The sequence below is a fragment of the Coenobita brevimanus genome, chromosome 6, assembly GCF_032717465.1.
Source record: "Coenobita brevimanus isolate Jiangsu-jjx chromosome 6, ASM3271746v2, whole genome shotgun sequence".
Lineage (NCBI taxonomy): Eukaryota > Metazoa > Arthropoda > Malacostraca > Decapoda > Coenobitidae > Coenobita > Coenobita brevimanus.
Window position 1 is genome coordinate 52,337,638 of NC_136959.1, and position 19,550 is coordinate 52,357,187.

At 39.3% G+C, this 19,550-nt stretch overlaps 1 protein-coding gene across 1 annotated transcript in view; it reads right to left on the bottom strand.

Annotated features, from left to right (window-relative positions):
* LOC145399699 (uncharacterized) overlaps positions 1-19,550 on the bottom strand; it is a 360,302-nt gene that overhangs the window by 11,745 nt on the left and 329,007 nt on the right. The window contains exon 16 of the mRNA XM_080272249.1: positions 1,585-1,700. Coding sequence (XP_080128375.1) covers positions 1,585-1,700 — 116 coding nt within the window. The remainder of the gene's footprint in view (positions 1-1,584; positions 1,701-19,550) is intronic.

Genomic DNA, 19,550 nt, shown 5'->3' on the forward strand with positions numbered 1-19,550 from the left:
CCAGTAAGGAGTCAGGGGATACGCTGCAGTAGCGTCCATGAGCAAGCCTCAAAACAATCATCATACCAAATACCTCATATCTCCTTTAAGGCGAGTTTTACATTACTCATGATGATTTAATAACTAATCTTACTATTTCAGCTAAAAAAAAGTATTGATAGGAGGGCTCCAGGTGGGAAAAGTGGATAAAAGTCTTGGAGTGGCAGCACCAATAAACCCTTTATACATGTATTTTAATGTCACACAAATAAAGTTTTCGCTAATAACGGCGTTTTTCTGGTACCAATTAGACGTTATTGGCGAGATCCTACTGTGTATATATATATATAAAATGACTGGGGTTTAGTTAACTGACTCTGATGTCGAAAATTAAATAATTTGGTGAAAAATGGCAGTTTCTCCTTGGTTAGTGACACCGGGAACTAGCCCATCCACCCTCAACATACCTTCACTTGCCACTTAAGCCAGTCTTCACTTTATTTCTGGTAAGGATTTTTGGTGTTGCAGCTCTTTAAAACAGTTTTAATATCTTTTCAGGTACATGTTTATTGTGTTATGCTGTTGTAGCACTAGTAAACACTCTTCATTTAATTTTGAGTTGGGCCTGTTTGGTGTTATAGTACTTTCTGATATGGTAGGTACACTCAGTAAAAAAAGTATCAGTGCATAGAGGGTTCGATGTCTCCCGAAAATATTCACTCACGTGCTGGCTGTGTGGGAGGGTTGGTAACTTATGCCTGGCTGTAGCTGGTTCAGAATGTTTATTTATATTTTAGCGAGGAGATACCTCAGTTGACATTATATGACACCTCCCAACATGTCGGACACAAATATTTCAGAGACCTTCGTACCGTGATCCAAAATGTTTCATCAATGTTGTGCACCGATACTTTTTTTACCGAGTGTACATGTCCCACCGGAAAGCTCCTCTATTTTTCCCATTGATTCTTAACTTCACATTTCAACAATTTGTGTTTTGCACGGTTTTGGTGGAACATCCAAGCTGCGAAAAACGAGGATTTACTGTATATACTGTATATATATATATATATATATATATATATATATATATATATATATAAACTCAACAATTCTTGCACATTAAATAGTTCTTTTACTGTTAATAAACATATATGCAAGTAATAAACATGAAAAACAACACTTCACAAATAAAAGACAACTGATCTTTGCTAAGCAATTCCCTAATGGAATATTGTACTATGATATGAAGGTATAAACCAAATAACCTTTTTCATAACAATGATCACAAATACTAAAATTAAAGCATAATAACCGTCAAGTAAGAACACTATGAGGGACAGTGATAACAGCAGTACTATTTGTTGATTTAGAATTTTTTAAAATATTATGCAGCAACTGGCAAACATTTCTGAACAAAAGGAGTTTTATCTGAACTGAAAGTAACACAGTTAAAAAAAAAAAAAAAATGTATGGCAGTTTTGAAGACACATTAAGGAAACTGCATTGATGTCAGCAATAAACAAAGCAAAGAAAAACTACAAATTACAGCACCACACAGTATAATTATACCCAACAATAGGAGGAACTACAGTATTACCATACCTTCATGAGGAAGTTCTTCTGGTGGTCTGGTCCACAGTCAAAGACCATCTCAAAGTCTGGGGGTGCCCACTTACGCTTGGAACACAGCTCCACCAGTGCCGACACCGGATGCTTGCCTGAGGGACACGCGGCTAGTTGGGGGCATACAGCTCATCCACACACTCTCATACATCAAATAATTTTTCAGCTTGCACAGCCACTTGTACTTGATAGGCAGCATATTAAAAATGTATTAAAACATTAATGAAAAAAATATTACATTTATCTAGTAACTCTTTGAAAAGTATATGAAGTAAAATGTTCCTTCTAAACATGGACAGAAATATTTGTTTCTTAAGAAAAAATTAAGGTAAATACTGTACTGCATCATTATGTCTCCTGTACTTAAATGAAAACATGATAACCACAAAGCCTCACACATGGCAACCTTTCTTACAATACTCGCACAACATACATTCACTCATATTGATTACATCTTATATCAGTAATGTACTTTTTCAGCTTCATAGCAGCTGTTTGTAAGACTGGAATATTTATTCTCATACAAAATCAGTAATACATAAATTTTTCTGGTACATTCTACATAATGCTGTGTATGTCTTGAAACGTAACTGAGCTTTTATATTTAATTACTAAATATTTCCACCAACTTTCAAAAGCGTTTCTTTGTTATCTTACGATTATTTCTAGCCTTGCCATTAGGTCTTAAATAGCTGGGTAAGCACACACAGCACAACGGGTATTTGGATGAGTTAGAGGTCCTCCTCCCAGCAGTACAGGTTGCTTAAAAGACCAAGTAGCATGGAAACATTAAGTTTAAGAATGAATCTGATGGTGCTGACAGACTCTGTATCCACGTCTAAGTTCTTCTGTCACACAGAGACTTTTCCCATATCTGGTTTTCTGGATATTTAATGAACACAAAAGTACCCGTAAATGCAAAAGTGCTCTGCTCTAGAAACAGGAAATCCTTCAATTGATCATTTCATTGTTTTTTTTCTTACCCCTCCAAAAGTAAACTGTTAGTAACTTAGAGCTAGTATTTCAGCTTAATAAAATTACATAAGGATCTGTTATTACTCTAAAAACATACTTAATTTTCCTAATCTTCCTGTGACAGAATGACATTTTCTTCACTTGGGAATGGGTTTGCAAAGAATATTAGTTCAATGTTCCACATAAAGGAAACAATACCGGAAGGTGTTAAATTACTTCACAAATAGGAGATAGAAAAAAATGAGTTAATCACATTTATTCTTGTCATGGATATTCTTGCAAGTTTTTGTATAACTTCATATTAACACTGAAGAACTCTTAATGGGCTATTTACAATAAAATATTCAATAACCCCTTTATCAATCTTACATTTCACACCACATCCATTGCTTACATCTAACTGGTCAGTATCTAGGTGTACAGTAAAGCCTTTAAAAGCCTGGCATCATATTAGTACTGTATGATTATATCTTTTTTTTTCTCTCTCTCTCTTATATATCTTGCCTGTTTGTTAAGTTGGCATCCAGTATCTATCCACATCTGATGTAAGTCCCAGTTATGCAATAAATATAATCTTAGAACATTAAATCTAGTTCTGAAACTATATTTAAAAAACAAAATGGTCACCCTTCCAATAATCAAATGCAGAGTACTGTACAATATTTTATTCACACTGTCCAGTGACAAAGATAAATTAGCTATCTGTAGACAAAATATGTACTTAGCAACAGATCTGCCATAGAAACAGTGATCTGTTTATTCTGAAGATGCAGGTCATTGAACTTTATTCAATTTCCTATTTTTTTATCGGAAGCAGAAATCCAGTAACAAATCGATGATTTGTTTGAGGACATGGATCAGCATAATAAGAAAGCCCCATGTATTGTATAGTTAAACCTCTCCCCTCCCCTTGTGCATTACGAAGTCTGAGAGATTGTATTGTACATATTAGATGATGGGAATGCTGCATCCTTATGCCACTACAAACTGAGGAGTCTCCATCCACCTAACCCTATCTTTACTCTTGCAATAATCAATAGAATGTACAGGTAGGAGCCTTTTATGGCATGCAAAAATTTCTGGTACATGAAACAGTTCATAAGAAGTGCTTTGTTACTTGAGGATTCAGTGACATCTCACCAGAAAATCCTTTCTTTTAAAAAATTATATTTAGCAAAACTACGCTTTTAATGAGAATCAGAAATAACAACTCTCACATTAACGAATACCATGAGACATTCAGTTAATGAAGGCTGCACATGAAAGTTGCACTGTACACTCAACCCCCTGCTATTGCGCCTAATTGGTCACAGGAAACGCTTGTGATAGCTGAATGCGTGATAGCTGAACTGAACAATCAATGGGAAAAATTCTAATTGGTTTTTCGGTGGCCCATTTTTCTAACTTTTAACCACTTTAAGGTAAATACCAATCTCTCCTCTAACATGAAATAAAGCATTATTATATTAATAATAACAGTATAATGAATAAATAAACAACACAAAAGGCCATCAAACTTTTATAAGCATTACGGCTTGGGTGGTTTGATGGGTTCCGAGGCTTGGGAGTGGCTTAGTTGCCGCCAGATCTCTTTGGCTGTCTCCATTTCTTTTGTGTCCACAGCTAAAGGGGGTATCACATGGCACCTTATATCAGGAATGGCTGAGGAACATTTAAGTGGAACAAAACTTGGACGCTATCACACACGTTCCTCACACTGTCGTCAGAGCCCCGTCTCAGTTGTAAACACGTGATTACTTTATCGACATCACAGTTTTTTCGGCATAAGAAATATTAACTCTTTATAAAGGTTTCAAAACGATTGATATTTATTCTAAAATACAATATTAATAAGTATTCAGCATTAGGCTATATTTCAATGCTGTAGTACGATATATTCTTTCGAGCCGAATGAGTTTTAGTCACTGTTTTGCCTGTCGTGTCCTTGGCAGGAATCCGTTCAGATGCATTCCAAATGCCCGTGCTATAATCGGGAATTTTACCAAGTTACCGTTCCGATTAACCATCGTATCCTCTGCAAACCTCGTATGAAGTGCCGTGTGAATAAGTTTTGCTTGGCCCGTCTTCAAACTCAACACATGATAGCGGTCTTGGGGTGAATGATAGCATGTATGGTTGTGCATTTTATGTGTGCGTGATAGCAGTTAAGCGTGATAGCTGAACGCGTGATAGCAGGGGGTTGGGTGTATTAGGTTTGCCAATTTGTAGCTTCTGGAGCTCTGGCTCTACTTTAAAGCTGTCTAAAGCAATATACAGATAAAATTAAAATAACTAAAACACTAGTACCACTTTACATAATATGAAATCTGTAATATGCTGAGAAAACTGAGTTAACAAAAAGTCCAGCCACCAGTTTTTGTAACATACAATTATGGTAAAAATGCAAATCATAATACAGTATAACAACAACCAAATCAAAAGATAACTTTCACATTCATCTCAGTTGAGTTTAACTTGCTATTCATAAACAAACAACTTATAAGCCAAAACAAATTTATGAAAAAAACATTACATGATAATATGAAAGTTCGCCATTTCTAAGTCTCATAATAGAGTTATATCTGGTTAGAAAATGAGAGAATGTTCATGGTTTCAGGTTGCTGAAATACCTTTTCCGGAAAGCCATTAAGACAGACAGCAACATAGAATTATATACCATAACTCTGGTATGGAAAAAAACATGTAGGAAAGATGCTATTGTGAGTAATAATAATAATAAAATGAAATAATAATAATAATAATAAAAATCATGATGTATGGACCAGACGCAAAGAATATTTTGAAAGACTGATGAATGGGAACAAAAAAAGCAGAGCCACCGTAAACATGACTGGTTTTGAGGGTGTGCTGAGAAAGACTGCAGTGCCAGGAAACGTGACACTCACACATGCAAAGAGCGCTGTGAAGTGGCTGAAAAATGGGAAAGCAGCTAGGGTTGATGAGGTGTGTGCAGAGATGATTAAGTGTAGTGGAGAGAGTGGAATGAAGTGCTTGTTGGAGATATGTAAGAAGGCATGGCTGAGTGAAACTACGCCAGCAGAGTGGAAAAAGGCTGTGATTGTACTCCCGTACAAAAAAATGGTCAATGAAGTGAGTGCAAGAATTATTGTGGCATAAGTTTACTGAGCATAGTAAGAAAGGTATATGGAAGAATTATTATTGAGAAAGTAAGAGAGATATCAGAAGTCCTAGTGAGTGATGAAAAGGGTGGCCTTAGGAGTGGTGGAGGATGTGCGGATCAGATGGTGGAGAAGGCTTGTGAGTAGGACTGTAAGATGTTTATGGCATTTATGGATCTGGAAAAAGCATACAACAAAGTAGACAGAGAAGGACTGGGAAAGGTTTTGCACATTATTTAGTAGATGGTAAGCTGCTAGGTGCCATCAAGAGTTTTTATGATGGTAATGAAGCATGTGTAAGGTTAATGGGCATCTAAGTAAATGGTTCACGATCGGTGCAGGCATGCAACAAGGTTGTGCAATGTCCCCACGGTTGTTCAATATATATATATGGATGGGGTGATGAGAGAAGTAAAAACATGAGTAATGGAGAGAGGGATGGCACTGGTCATAAATGGTGATGGATGGACTATCTCAAACTTGTTGTATGCTGATGATGCAGTACTACTTGCAAATACCGGACAAGAACTTTGTAGACTAGTGCAGAGTTTTGCTGATGTCTGTGAGCACTGTGCTTTGAGAGTAATGTACAAAAGAGTAAAGTCATGGTTATCAAGAAAGAAGGTGACTCCCATTATGATGTTGCAGTTAGTGGAGAGAGACTGAAATTGGTGAGAGAGTTCAAATACCTGGGTACAGCAATAGAAAAGAGAGGAAAATTGCAAAAGAAGTGGAAAGTAGAGTGATACAAGGAAGAAAGGTAGCTGGTGCTATGAAGGCCTTGATAAGAAATAGAGGCTTGACTGTTGCAGCTGCACAAGGCTTACATGAAGGAGTGTTAGTGCCAAAGTTAACATATGGATATGAGACTATGATGTGGCATGAAAATGAAAAGTCAAGAGTGAGAACAGTGGAGATGGAACTGCTGAGGAATGTATGTGGAGAACAGACAGTTGACAGGATATCAAATAATGTGATTTGTGAAAGACATGGAGTGAGGAGGCCTGTGGACACCTCAATCGAAGAGAGTGTACTGAGATGGTCTGGTTATGTGGAGAAAATGGATAACAATACAATGGTGAAATGGTATATCTGACTGAATTTGAAAGAGGGAGGATGTGAGGTAGGCCAAAGAGAAGGTGGAGAGATATGGTGGATGAATGTGTGAGGAAGAGAGGTTTGGAAGATGGTCAGGCTGGGGGAGTGACAAGAGACTGAGCTGACTGGATGAATATTGTGAGAAGTGCATGATCAGGGATTTGGCACCCCTTTTTAACGTGACTGCGTCTGGACTGACTCTATCGGATATGTTTATGTGACACTACAGAACGTGGTGAATGTTTTTGGCGTATCAGATAGAGCCAGAATTCCGCGAGCTTGAATGGTGAGCAAATGGAAGCGTGGCCCATTGGATTGGGTGAATTTGGGCTGTCTGGACATTGCTACTCCTCACCCTGCCCTACAGTGGGAAAGGAGATCTGCATGAATAATAATAATAATAATACATCCATCCATCCATCCATCATCCAATCCTACATTCTCCCATGAGGAGCATAGGAGCCCGGGGCTAGGCAGTTGGTCCCAACATTTAAGATAAGAGTGACCAGCCTCACTCATCCCTGAGTGGCATTACATGAGCAATCAACCCCAACCACCCCTTGGATATAAACCTTCACTGGCTCAATCCGATTAGAGCGCAATAAATACCCACTAAACCACCAGGCGCCAAAATTTGGTTATATGGTTACCACTCAGCATAGTAAATGGTTCCCTGATGCACAGGAAACCATTTGGCTTGTCACTCAGCGCAGAGTCACCCACAGGCTGAAGGAAGTGGAAAGAATGAAGGAAGGAAAGACAGAAGAGGGAGTGTAAAGTCACCCGTAGGCAGAAGGACAAGGAAAGAATGAAGGAAAGAAAGACAGAAGAGAATGGAAGGAAAGAAGGATGAAGAGGAAAGGGCAGAATAATAATAATATTAATAATAATAATAATAATAATTATAATAATAATAATAATAATTATAATAATAATCTATCTATGTATCTATTGCCAGATGCCTCAATCCCGTTCAGGGTGGCCACAAACAAATCGCCTCAACGTCACCCTGTCCCCCGCCAATTCACTGCCCTGCTCCCAACTCACACCCCCCTCTCTCATATATCTCTCCACCCCATCCCTCCATCTCATCCTCGGCCTCCCCCTCCCTCTCCTCCCCTCCACCTCACTCACATACACTCTCCTCATCAGTCTTTCACCCTCCATCCTCTCCACATGGCCAAACCACCTCAGTGAATTCCTCCTAATGCATCCCATCACATCCACATCCACACCACAACGCTCCTTTACATCCTCATTTGTCAGCCTGTCTCTCCATGTGACTCCACAGGCTCCTCTTAAATAACTCATTTCCACTGCTCTCACTCTTGACTTGTGCCCTTCCAACAACGTCCAAGCTTCACTTCCATACGTTAGAGTTGGTATCACAATACTGTCATGTAGTAACTTTTTCACTTCCATGCTCACTTCCCTGTTTCTTATCACTGCTTTCAAGGAACCAGCAACCTTTCTTCCCTGCTGTAACCTTTCAAGCACTTCACCCTCCAAACCTCCATCCTTACTCATCACACTACCCAAGTACTTAAACGTACTCACATTTTCCAATTCCTCACCATCCAACCTCACTGTACATTCACTGACTTCAACTCTCTCAAAGACCATCACTTTACTCTTCCCTACATTCACCTTTAGATTCCATTTCTTACACACTCTCCGAAACTCATCCACCAAGCCTTGCAGCTCCCTTTCGTCTTCACTCAACAACACAGTATCATCTGCAAACAACAGTACAGGGAGTTTCCAAACACTACCCTCTCTCACCAGGGTGACTCCAACATCACTATCCTACCTTGTACCTCTTTTATTACCCCATCCATGTACAGACTGAACAACCATGGAGACATGACACATCCCTGTTTCAACCCAACCTTTAAAGAGAAAAATTCACTCAGTTCACCATCCACATGCACTGCAGCCTTAGCACCATCATACATACTCTTCACAGCATTCAACAACTTCCCATATACTCCATATATTCATAATACTTTCCAAAAGCCTTGTCTATCCACCCTGTCAGATGCTTTCTCCAAATCCATGAATGCCGCATACAACTTCTTTCCCTTCTCTAGAAACTTTTCCACTAAGGATCTAAGAATGAATATCTGATCTACACAACCTCTTCCCTTCCTAAACCCTCCCTATTCTTTTCCAACTAATTCCTCTGTTCTTTCTCTAACTCTGTCAATGAGTAGCCTACTATACACTTTTCCTATAATACTATGAAGACAAATGCCCCTATGATTACACCACACTTCTTTTTCCCCTTTTCCTTTGTACAAGGGAATAATTATACCTGACTTCCAATCCTCCAGGACTCTACCTTCCTCCCAGGCCAATCTGCACATCTTCCACATTCATTTTACTACTATCTCTCCCCCATGCTTCAGCATTTCACCACACACTTCATCAATTCCTGGGGCTTTCCCCAATTCAACTTTCTTCATTGCTTCCACAACTTCTATCCTACTGATTTCTTCCTGTCTTCTCACCTCTCTCCTTCTCCCAGCCATTCCCCAGCCACTTATACTCGCATTACTTCCATCCTCTATGTTCAACAATTCCTTAAAGTGTTCTCTCCATCTGCTCACTTTTTCTCCCTTCTCCACTAGTAATCTACCATTTTTATCTTTCACTACCCTGCTAACTTCAATTCCTTCCTGTCTTACTCTCTTCACCTCTTTCCAGAACATTTTCTTACAGTCCCTCCACTTTACACTCAAATTCCTTCCAAATTCCTCATCCACTCTCTTCTTACTTTCTCTTACTAATCTTTTCACCTCTCTCTTCCTTTCTACACATAACTCTCTCTTCTGCTTCTCAACTTCTTCCATGTCCCTATTTCTCATCCATTCATTGTATGCTTTCTTCTTTTGTGCCACAGTCTGTCTCACCTCTTCATTCCACCACACTGTTCCTTGCACTCCCCTCTTCTGTCTTCTCTTCATCCCACACACCACATCACATGCTGCACATATTTCTTCTGTGAATATCCTGCACACACCTTCCACGTCTCCCATCTGCTCCAATTCATATTTACCCAATCATTCCTCTGCTTCTCTCTTATATTCTGCCTTTTTCTCATCCTCTTGCAACCTTTCCACTCTCCTTGCAAATACTCCTTCCCTTCTTCTATTTCTCCATCTTATTTGGATCTTGATTCTGGCCACCATCAAGTAGTGGTCAGAAAGTCCACTCCCCCAACCTCCATAAGCTCCTGCATCCATTATGCATCTTTGCATCCTTTCATCCACACACACATAATCAAACGTTGCCTTCCTTTCACTTAGTTCACCACCCACCCTTCTCATCATTCGCCATGTATACCTGTGGATCATTTTGTACCTGAAGAGGGTATTGGCTATCACAAACCCCCTCCCAGCGCAAATGTCCACAAACACACTGCCATTCTCGTCTATCTCATCAGGCACACCCCACTCATCAACTATTCCACCCACCTTCACATTCCCTACTTTACCATTCATATCACCGATCAAAAACACTCTCTCATTCCTTCCAAACTTTTCCATGCACACTTCCACATTTGTCTAGAACTCTTCTCTCACTCTGCTAGCACGATCTTGTGTTGGCGCATACACGCACACAATCGCCCACACTTGTATTCCAACTTTCAATCTTACCCACACAATCCTTGACCCAACTGATCCATACTTTCTTATGTTCTTCTTCCATCTTTTACTTACAATGATTATAATAATAATAGTAGTATTAATCCATCCATTGATCATCGAATCCTATGTCGCCCCATTAGGAACGTAGGAGCCTGGGGCTGGGCAAGTTGGTCCTGACATTTAAGATGAGAGTGATTTTAATAGAAATAATCTGTCTTTCATTCTTTCACTCATTCCTCTTCCTTCTATCTTGGTGACATCACTGAGTGACAAGCCAAAAGGTTCCTGTACACCAGGAAACCTTCTACTATGGTGGATGGTAACCATATGACCAAATAATGGAGCCTGGTGGTTTAGTGGACAATTAAGGTGCTCCAATCGGATTTAGCAAGTGCAGGTTTATATCCAAGGGGTGGTTGGGGTTTACTGCTCATGTAATGCCACTCAGGGCATTACATGAGCAGTAAACCCCATGAGCAGAACCAACTTGCTTAGCCCAGGGCTCCTTGGCTACTCATGGGGCAAGACTGGATTAGATGATGAATGAATACTACTACTACTACTACTACTACTAATAATAATAATAATAATAATAATAATAACAACAGTAATAATAATAATATACTCTAAGATGGTATGTAAATACTTAAGAAATCATGAAAAAGTCTAAAAGAATGATTAAAGGCAATATTGAGGGTTTATATAAAAAAAAAAAAAGAAAAGAAGAGTGGAAATGAAAAGAATGCCATTAAAAAATGTACGTATTAATTTTGCAAGTCAAGAGTGAGAGCAGTGGAAATGAGTTACTTGAGAGAAGCATGTGGAGTAACATGGAGGGACAGTTTGACGAATGAAGAAGTGAAGGAACGTTGTGGGGTGGATGTGGTTGAGAGAGATTAGGAGAAATACACTGAGGCGGTTTGGACATGTGGAGAGAATGAAGACTGAGACTGACTAAGAGGGTGTATGTAGGTGAGGTGGAGAGAGGGAGAGGGAGGGGTAGACCGAGGAAGAGGTGGAGGGATGGAGTTGAGAGGTATATGAGGGAGGGGGGGGGTGAGTTGGGGGGAAGGTAGTCAAATGGTGGGTGACAGAGCGACTTGGAGGCGTTTTGTCTGCGGCCACCCTTTGCGGGATTAGGGCGTCGGGGTATAGATAGATAGATAGATAGAATTTTGCAAGCATAAAGTAGCGTTGTGGTGTGGCTGTGGATGTGACAGGAAGAGTTAGGAAGAACACAATGAGGTGGTTTGGCCATGTGGAGAGGATGGAGATTGAGAGATTGACAAGGAGAGTGTATGTGAGTGAGGTGGAGGGGGAGACAGGGAGGAGGAGGCCGAGGAGGAGATGGAGGGATGGGGTGGAGAGGTATATGAAAGAGGGGGGTGTGAGTTGGAAGCAGGGCAGTGAAACGGCAGGGGACAGGGTGACGTGGAGGCGGTTTGTTTGTGGCCACCCTGAATGGGATTGAGGCGTCCGGTAGTATATAGATAGATAAAGTAGTCTGAAAGTTTTTCTATCATGGCCATCATTTACTGGGGGTTATATGGAGGAGGAAAGATGTCAGACCTAATGAACCTTTAAAACTCACAGTCTCATGATCCAATACCATGAAACAGCTAATAAACTCTGCATAACATGGTACAGCTAATAAACCTGCTGTACCATGGTAAGGCTAATACCTGTTATCTCTGCTGCATTATTTGCTATTAAAAACTGATACAAAATAATAATAATAATATTAATGTTTAAAACTACAATCTGCAACTGATTTCTTGTAACTCTACCCCTCCCTCCCAAGACAAAAATGCTTTTGAGGCTTTACTCTACCTCTAAATACAATGACAATACATTACTCCTACAAAATCCTCTGTGTCAGACTCTTTTACATTCAAACCTGACCACTGCTATGGTTCGCACACGCACATATACAGCTTCAAGGTTGTAATACCATGAATGTATATACAATCTGTGTCTTCTCTCTTTTAGTATCATTAATATGGATTGTTTGAGAAGGGCTGCGTATGTAGACGACTCAGAAGAGAAAGTAGACGGCATAATAGCTGGCTGCCGGCAAGTAATGACAAGGCTGAAAACCAGAGGGACTGGACTAAGTATTTTAGAAAGGTTGGGATTATTCTGATGCAGATTTAAATACTCTTGAAAAATTCATACTATGAAAAACCTTGGAAGCTGATGTTTAACCCCTTCAGTACAATAACATCATTTACATTTACTTCTGACTGCTGCCAAACAATTTTACTGGGTTGAAGATAGAACTCAGGTAGTGAAGGAGTTAAGTAATATTCAGTTCATCCAAACAATTTACCAATCACTGTTGTTTTAGCTGCTGCAACCCCAAGCTCATCTGCAGGTGAACACAGTGAACAGCAAGCTGATGCTATTTTCTCTTGCAGTTCCCCATCCTCCTTGGAGAGGATAGGAGAGGAATTAAGAGAAGTTTGTATAACAGGTCAGCAGAGCTGCCTGGCTATATCAGTGCCACCACAAGAAGGCATCCCTCATCTACACCGTATCCATTGTAAATATTATTAATTGCATAAAACCCTGAAAATCAAGTGGATTCTCCATGTTCCTCATCAGCAACCCACCCACTGTAATTATTATTAATTATGTAAAGCTCTGAAAATCAAGTGGATTCACTTCATGGTTATAGAAATCTTCCAATTCCCACTAAATAATATGCACCCATTACTGGATATCACTAAATGACATTACTGAGTAATAACTGAAATGTAGGAAATTCACAAATTTGTTGATGACATATTATTTTATGTTAAATTTTTCTGGCAATAGATAGATAGAAATTTTTCTGACATACGAGTATGTAAACTCATCATCATCAATATTATTACAATTGAATTACCACCTAACACTGTCCAAGATACAGCAGAGTCCAGACAGATGCCTACAGTACAGCAGTCACTGACAATCAATTTCAGGTTTTCACCCATTTGTTGGGTACTTTTTAGAAAACAATAAATTCAAAATAGTTACCCACGGTATTTCATTATACACTACTGATAAAATTCTCCTCGGCATCTTTATTGACTGCAAAATCTAATATGTATAATGCATGTAATAATTACATCACAGATTATAAGACCATTATTTTAATTATAATACCCTACTAATGGAATGCATGATCATTATTTTAAACTTAATGCCATACTAATCATTATTTCAAAGATATTAAGGTGTCACTGGTTTTCAAATTAAAGTACCACCATCTGTAAAATTTATCACAGGAAAAAAAAAAATCTATTAATTCTGCTGAAATGACTAAGAACTAATCTCTTAACTTGCTATTCTGCTATGTAAATGCACACATCACAGTATCGGTCACCCATCGCTTCCTACATGTCAAAAAAATAGAGTATGTGGGTTGGAGAAAAAAATAAAAAAATAACAATGCTAATACAGTATAAGCATTCTCTCTCTCTACTCTCACTCACCTTCACCAAAACTGAAGTATCATGTACAACATACAATTCACCCACACAAATGAGCACATATATCATCATTATATACATCCAAATCCTTACATGAAAGAAAGGGTTAGGGATCCTGATAGAAACATAAAAGTGGGAAAACTATCTAACAGCATGGCCAGTGAAATGGGTCACACAAATACAGTCACATCCCAACCTGCATGTAACCGACTCTCACAAATTTGAATTGCATGGTGACCAAAATTGTCTTCCATTTTTACTTAATTTCCAGTCACTTTGGAATTTTAAAAGCCTTCTTCTTCTTCTTCTTCTTTTTTTTTTTTTTTTTTTCCTCTGATTTCCATTTCTATAACATTATCTGAACAAGTGTAAAGAGAGAGAGAGAGAGAGAGAGAGAGAGATAATAAAAGGAAGGAAAGAAATGACAGAGGGAAAGAGGGAAGGGTCATGTTTGGATGGGAGGGCGAAAGCTTTTCTGGTACGGTAGTGATAGTAGCTGTCATTCCAAACCAATAGTTATATTATAAGCATTTCAAATCCCACTGTCTTGTGACAACGGGGGAATGGGGTTAGGTGGGGCATAACTTTTACACATTAGTTCGTACATAATGGACTTCATCTCACTCATGGATCCAAACCACACAGAACACTAATGTGACACGTTAGGTGCACAACTTGGGATGGCTGTACCTGTACTCCCATGCCATGCCAATCTCCAGTCAGAGCTCTACCTCACAAGCAAAACCATATCCACATGATTTTTTCATTTTTTCTGATTTGGTTTACAACCACCACTTGGATGGAGTCATTCTATTGACTACCCTGTAGTAAGTTTAAAAGGGTAAGCCAAACCCTTGTCAAGTGCATCTCAGTTCATACTTTATCCATCTACAGTACTTTGATCCTTCGTCAGTTCCTTAGCTTCAACTCCTATATATCACTTTCTCATATATTTGCTTACCATATCCATCCACCTTATTCTTGATCTACAACATCTCTCCCCCATAAACTAACTAACTTACACCCTTTCCTCAAACCTATTAATAATTATTCTTTCTACATGATCATGCTCTCTAAACACACTATCATCTACCCTATTATCAAAACAGTTTCCTACTACAGTAGTGCACCAACTTTCGCTACAGCAGGATTCGCGGAATCCACTTTCGCGGCATGCACCAAATATTCCCTAACTTCCACTTTTGCTTGAAAAAAATCGATTTTTGTGCACAAATTTTGGGTTTGGGACAATATTTTGAACTTTGAATTTCCTGCACCGCCCGCCCGCAACCCACCGCCATCTTGAAAGACGTCATGTCAACACTCTGTCCACCCATTCCCGCCATTGTGTACGAGCGTGCTAGCTCCATTGTGTTGGATTCTCACGGTTCAATGGCCTCTACTATACCTGGTAGTGTGGGGAAAGGGCCTGGTGGTGTGGGGGGAGAGCCTGGTGGTGTGGGGGGAGTTGCATCTGAGGAGGCAGAGAGAGAGAGTGGTAGCGAGGCAGCAAGAGGTGGTGCCAATACGTCTGGCGTGGCTAAATAAGCCCGCCACGCGCCTCGGATACTTACCCCCAACATCCATTAAACACCTCAACCTGGTCTCTGTGGTATGTTTCTCCTCATATAATGTGTACTGTACAGTTTTTATTGTTTGTATCTCACAATGCAATGTACAATAGTGATTTGATGTACTGTATTGCAAGTGAAAATGAAAATCTGATGTTACTTTAGGATAACCGGGAACCAATTAGCCTTTTTGCCAGAAAGACAATGCCCCAACTTTCGCTAATTCCATTTTTGCGCATTATTTTTGGACCCAATTAGGTGCGAAAATTGGTGCCCCACTGTACACATCTTCCAAAGAATCTCTACATTTCTTGTCTCATCCAATTTATGCAACCTACCAATGGGGCTACCAGTCTTTTCAGTGGAGGTGGGCCAAACCAATATCAGTGGCCTTGCTGGGGTATGTCTGAGCTTGAATAAAAATTATTTAGGTCCTCTACGAGATAGCTTCTTTCCTGCTGATGACAGTTAATATGAAACAGTTATGTAATAACCTAAAATAAAGCACAAGCAGGCATTTTAATATTTTCAAAAATCCTGTAATGTGTATATCCAAAACAGTAGCTCCAAGCTCTATTACTAGTATACTGAAAAAATTCATCTGTAAATAGATTAAATCTTATGTAACAATTAGAGATGGCTACTGTATATAAACTGTATAACAAAGCACTGTACAGTATTTTACTTGGTCCTTCATACACATTCATATTACTGTCTGTACTATAAGTGTTTCTCGCACACAATTTGTTAAACTCAAACAGTCCTGTACTCTGAACTGGAGGGTCTGGGGGACCATGGACCAGTATCCCACTCCCCCTCTCACAGCCCTTGCAACCCACACACATTCTATAACAGTTCCTCTCCAATGCGCTCAATTAACTTTTCACACACATGCCATACCAAGGTCTCACACTCAAGATCAGTTCAACCAAAAATGGTTTAGTGATGAATAGCCACTGAAATAAAAGACAGAAAGGCTGCATACAAGAGGGCCAAAAGCAGTGAGGACCAGAATGGTTTGGACTCCTTCAAGACTGTATGCAAAAGAGTGAAATCTCTGATAATGTTGGCTAAAAGAAATGAAGAAATCAGAGAGGCGTCACAATGCAAACAGAGCTCTAAAGGTTCTTCAGCCATGTAAACAATAGGAAACTGTTCAAAGGTGGTACAGAACTGGACCGCCTAAGGATCAATCGGGAGTAATGCAAATTGCAGACCTGAATATAACCAACACTCTAAATGACTATTTTGCTTTGGTCTTGACGTTAGAAGGTACTTTTGACATGGCAACATCAGTACTGATCTATGAGAGCGAAGATTCTATCATCCCCACATGTACACCTGAGATGGTGGCAAGAATTGACAAGTTAAATATATATTTACAAGGCACCAGGCATACATAAATTCCTTTCTATCTATCTATAGCCAGATGCCATAAACCTGTAAAGGGTGGTCATTTGTCTTCGAGTTAGTTGTTTTATGGACAGCAGCACTAACCCTCCGCCAACCCACTTGCCGACACTTAGGGAACACATGCAGGTTGGGTATGTGGTTACCACCCAGCACTGTGAATGGTTTCCTGGCTTCCAGGAAACCTTTCAAGAGTTCTTAAAAAGGTGCATGACCAGGCAACTCCTTTATTTGCAGAATCTTCAACAAGTCACTGAAAACAGAGGAAGTGCCAGATGACTGGAAGCTAGCAAATATGACCACAACATTTAAGCGAGGTGATCAGGAATGTCCACAGAATTACACCAAAATCCAGGCAGACTTGTGAAGGCTATGGGAATGACCTGAGATATCGTACTATCAAAGTAAAATTGTTAACCTAGGTGGAATGATTATAAAATAAAACAGTCGAACACCTGGAAAAATCACAACCTGATTATGGACTCCTAGCATGAGTTCAGACAACACAGGTTATGCCTAACCAACTTCCTAGAATTTTTCCACAAAATACTGAGTATGACAATTTACAAAGTGTTTCATCTCAGACCAATGTCAAAAGCATGTGCACTTAGTATTAACAAGGAGTTACATTCAAAACTGCCTCACGGATAGGAAACACTGAATAGTGATCAATGGATATGCTTCTGATTGGGGTTCAGTCACTTCTGGAGTCCCACAATGGTCAGTCCCTAGTCCACTCCTGTTCAACAAAGGACACTCCTGTTCAACACATACAGTATAATAATGACACAGATGTTGGCCTGTTAGGTGTGATCTCAAATTTTGCAGAAGACATCAAGCTTGGAGTGAGCAGTCTTGAAGGAACTGAAAAACTCCAGGCAGACTTGCGTAGGCTAGGGAATGGTGTGAGACATGGCAGATATCATTTAACTTGGAGAAATGCATGGTGGTGCATACTAGTTAGGTTAGGTTATGTTGGGTCTAATTAAGTTAGGCTATTAGGGATGAACAATTAGTGATGGACTGACTTTGGAGTCAAATCAACCTTAGAGTCCCCTTGTCAGGGTTTGTGTGAACAATGGGTGAGGTTGTATAGTTATCATCAAGATTATGTATTTCCAAAACTTTCTAAGCCATTACAATGACAATTATGTTATGGTTTATTGAGGGAGGGGGAGGGAATGTAAATTCAATGCATGGAAGCTCTCCTATAGTTTCACACAATATGCTACCAAAAACCATTTCTAAATGCCAGAATGCCCATTTCATGCCAACAGTCAGAAAAAAATGGAAAATGTTTCCCTCCTCATATGTGTCTCTCTCCTGGATTCACCCAACCACCACAACACTTGTGTCATACTGTACATCATTCACTAGCCACCTCACACAACAACAATAATGAAACATCTGAAGTTAACCTTCCAAAACAATAAACACTTCAACCTGCATTTATACCGCTCAAAAATAATGAACAGCTTTTTTTTTTTTTATGCGAGGAAGAAGGAACCAAAGGCCATGAGCTTGTTGCATAACACCTGCTCAAGTATTGTAAACAAAGGCTAAACAGCTGATCAGAGGTAGATATGGGGGGTAGGATGGAGGGACACCTCACCATCACCAGAGGCTCTATTTAAACCCTACTGAACTGAAGTTGTTCACAGTCATATTTGAGTTAATATTAATTGAAAAATAATAAATAAAAAAACACAATAGTCCGTGATATCAGTTAAAAGATATGATATGGAGACCTATTTATCCTGTGAATTGTTTGCAATACTTTCTTTCCCAGTCTCATCACAGCCAAATTCCAGGCATCTGTTTCTGTCCTTTACACAATTACTTATGAACTATTTTGACAGACACCAGGGCTAAAATAGATGGTTAGAACTGTTATATTACATGTAACAGTTATGGAGAAAAATAAGAGGAAAGAAACTGTGAAAAATAAACAAAAATGGTGAGATTCTTTGTAAATATGGTAACACCACACCTCACTTGGGGAATGACTGTAAGCCCCACCACCCTATATAGCACTTCAAATTGCAGCCTTCATGAATTGCTCACTTGCTTGCTGGCCAGTCATGTAATGCTGAGGTGGAGGTCATGTTGTGCTCATCGAGACCGAATTTGGTGGGTTTTATTGTAAGAATTCGCATTCTGTCCTACGAATTCACATAAACACTTTCTCCTAGGATCTTTCAGTCATAAGTCATGTCCTATAGACTTCATGCAATAAACATGGCATGTGGTGTGTGACTGTATCATATATTTTTTTTTCAAGAAGTCTGGCACTGAAATGGACAAGTTTGTCATCATGGTAGCTGAATATTTACACAGCTTTAGTAAAATTTGGTAAAAGATTACAAAATACTTAGTAAAGAAAATTACAACAAAATACTTAGTAAAGAAAATTACAATCAAAATAAATTTACCATTATGGCATCTGTTCCTTTCCATTTTGCATTCCATATACCTTCAAAAAGTTCCCGAAATGTGCCCAAAGGTGGGAAAAACCTTATGTCAAGCCCTAATCACCACTGTCCCTTTCAAAGTAGTCTCCTTGGGCATGCAGATATCAATCCCAGTGCATCTCCCACGATTGAAACACGTTCTGGAAGTCCTTGAGCA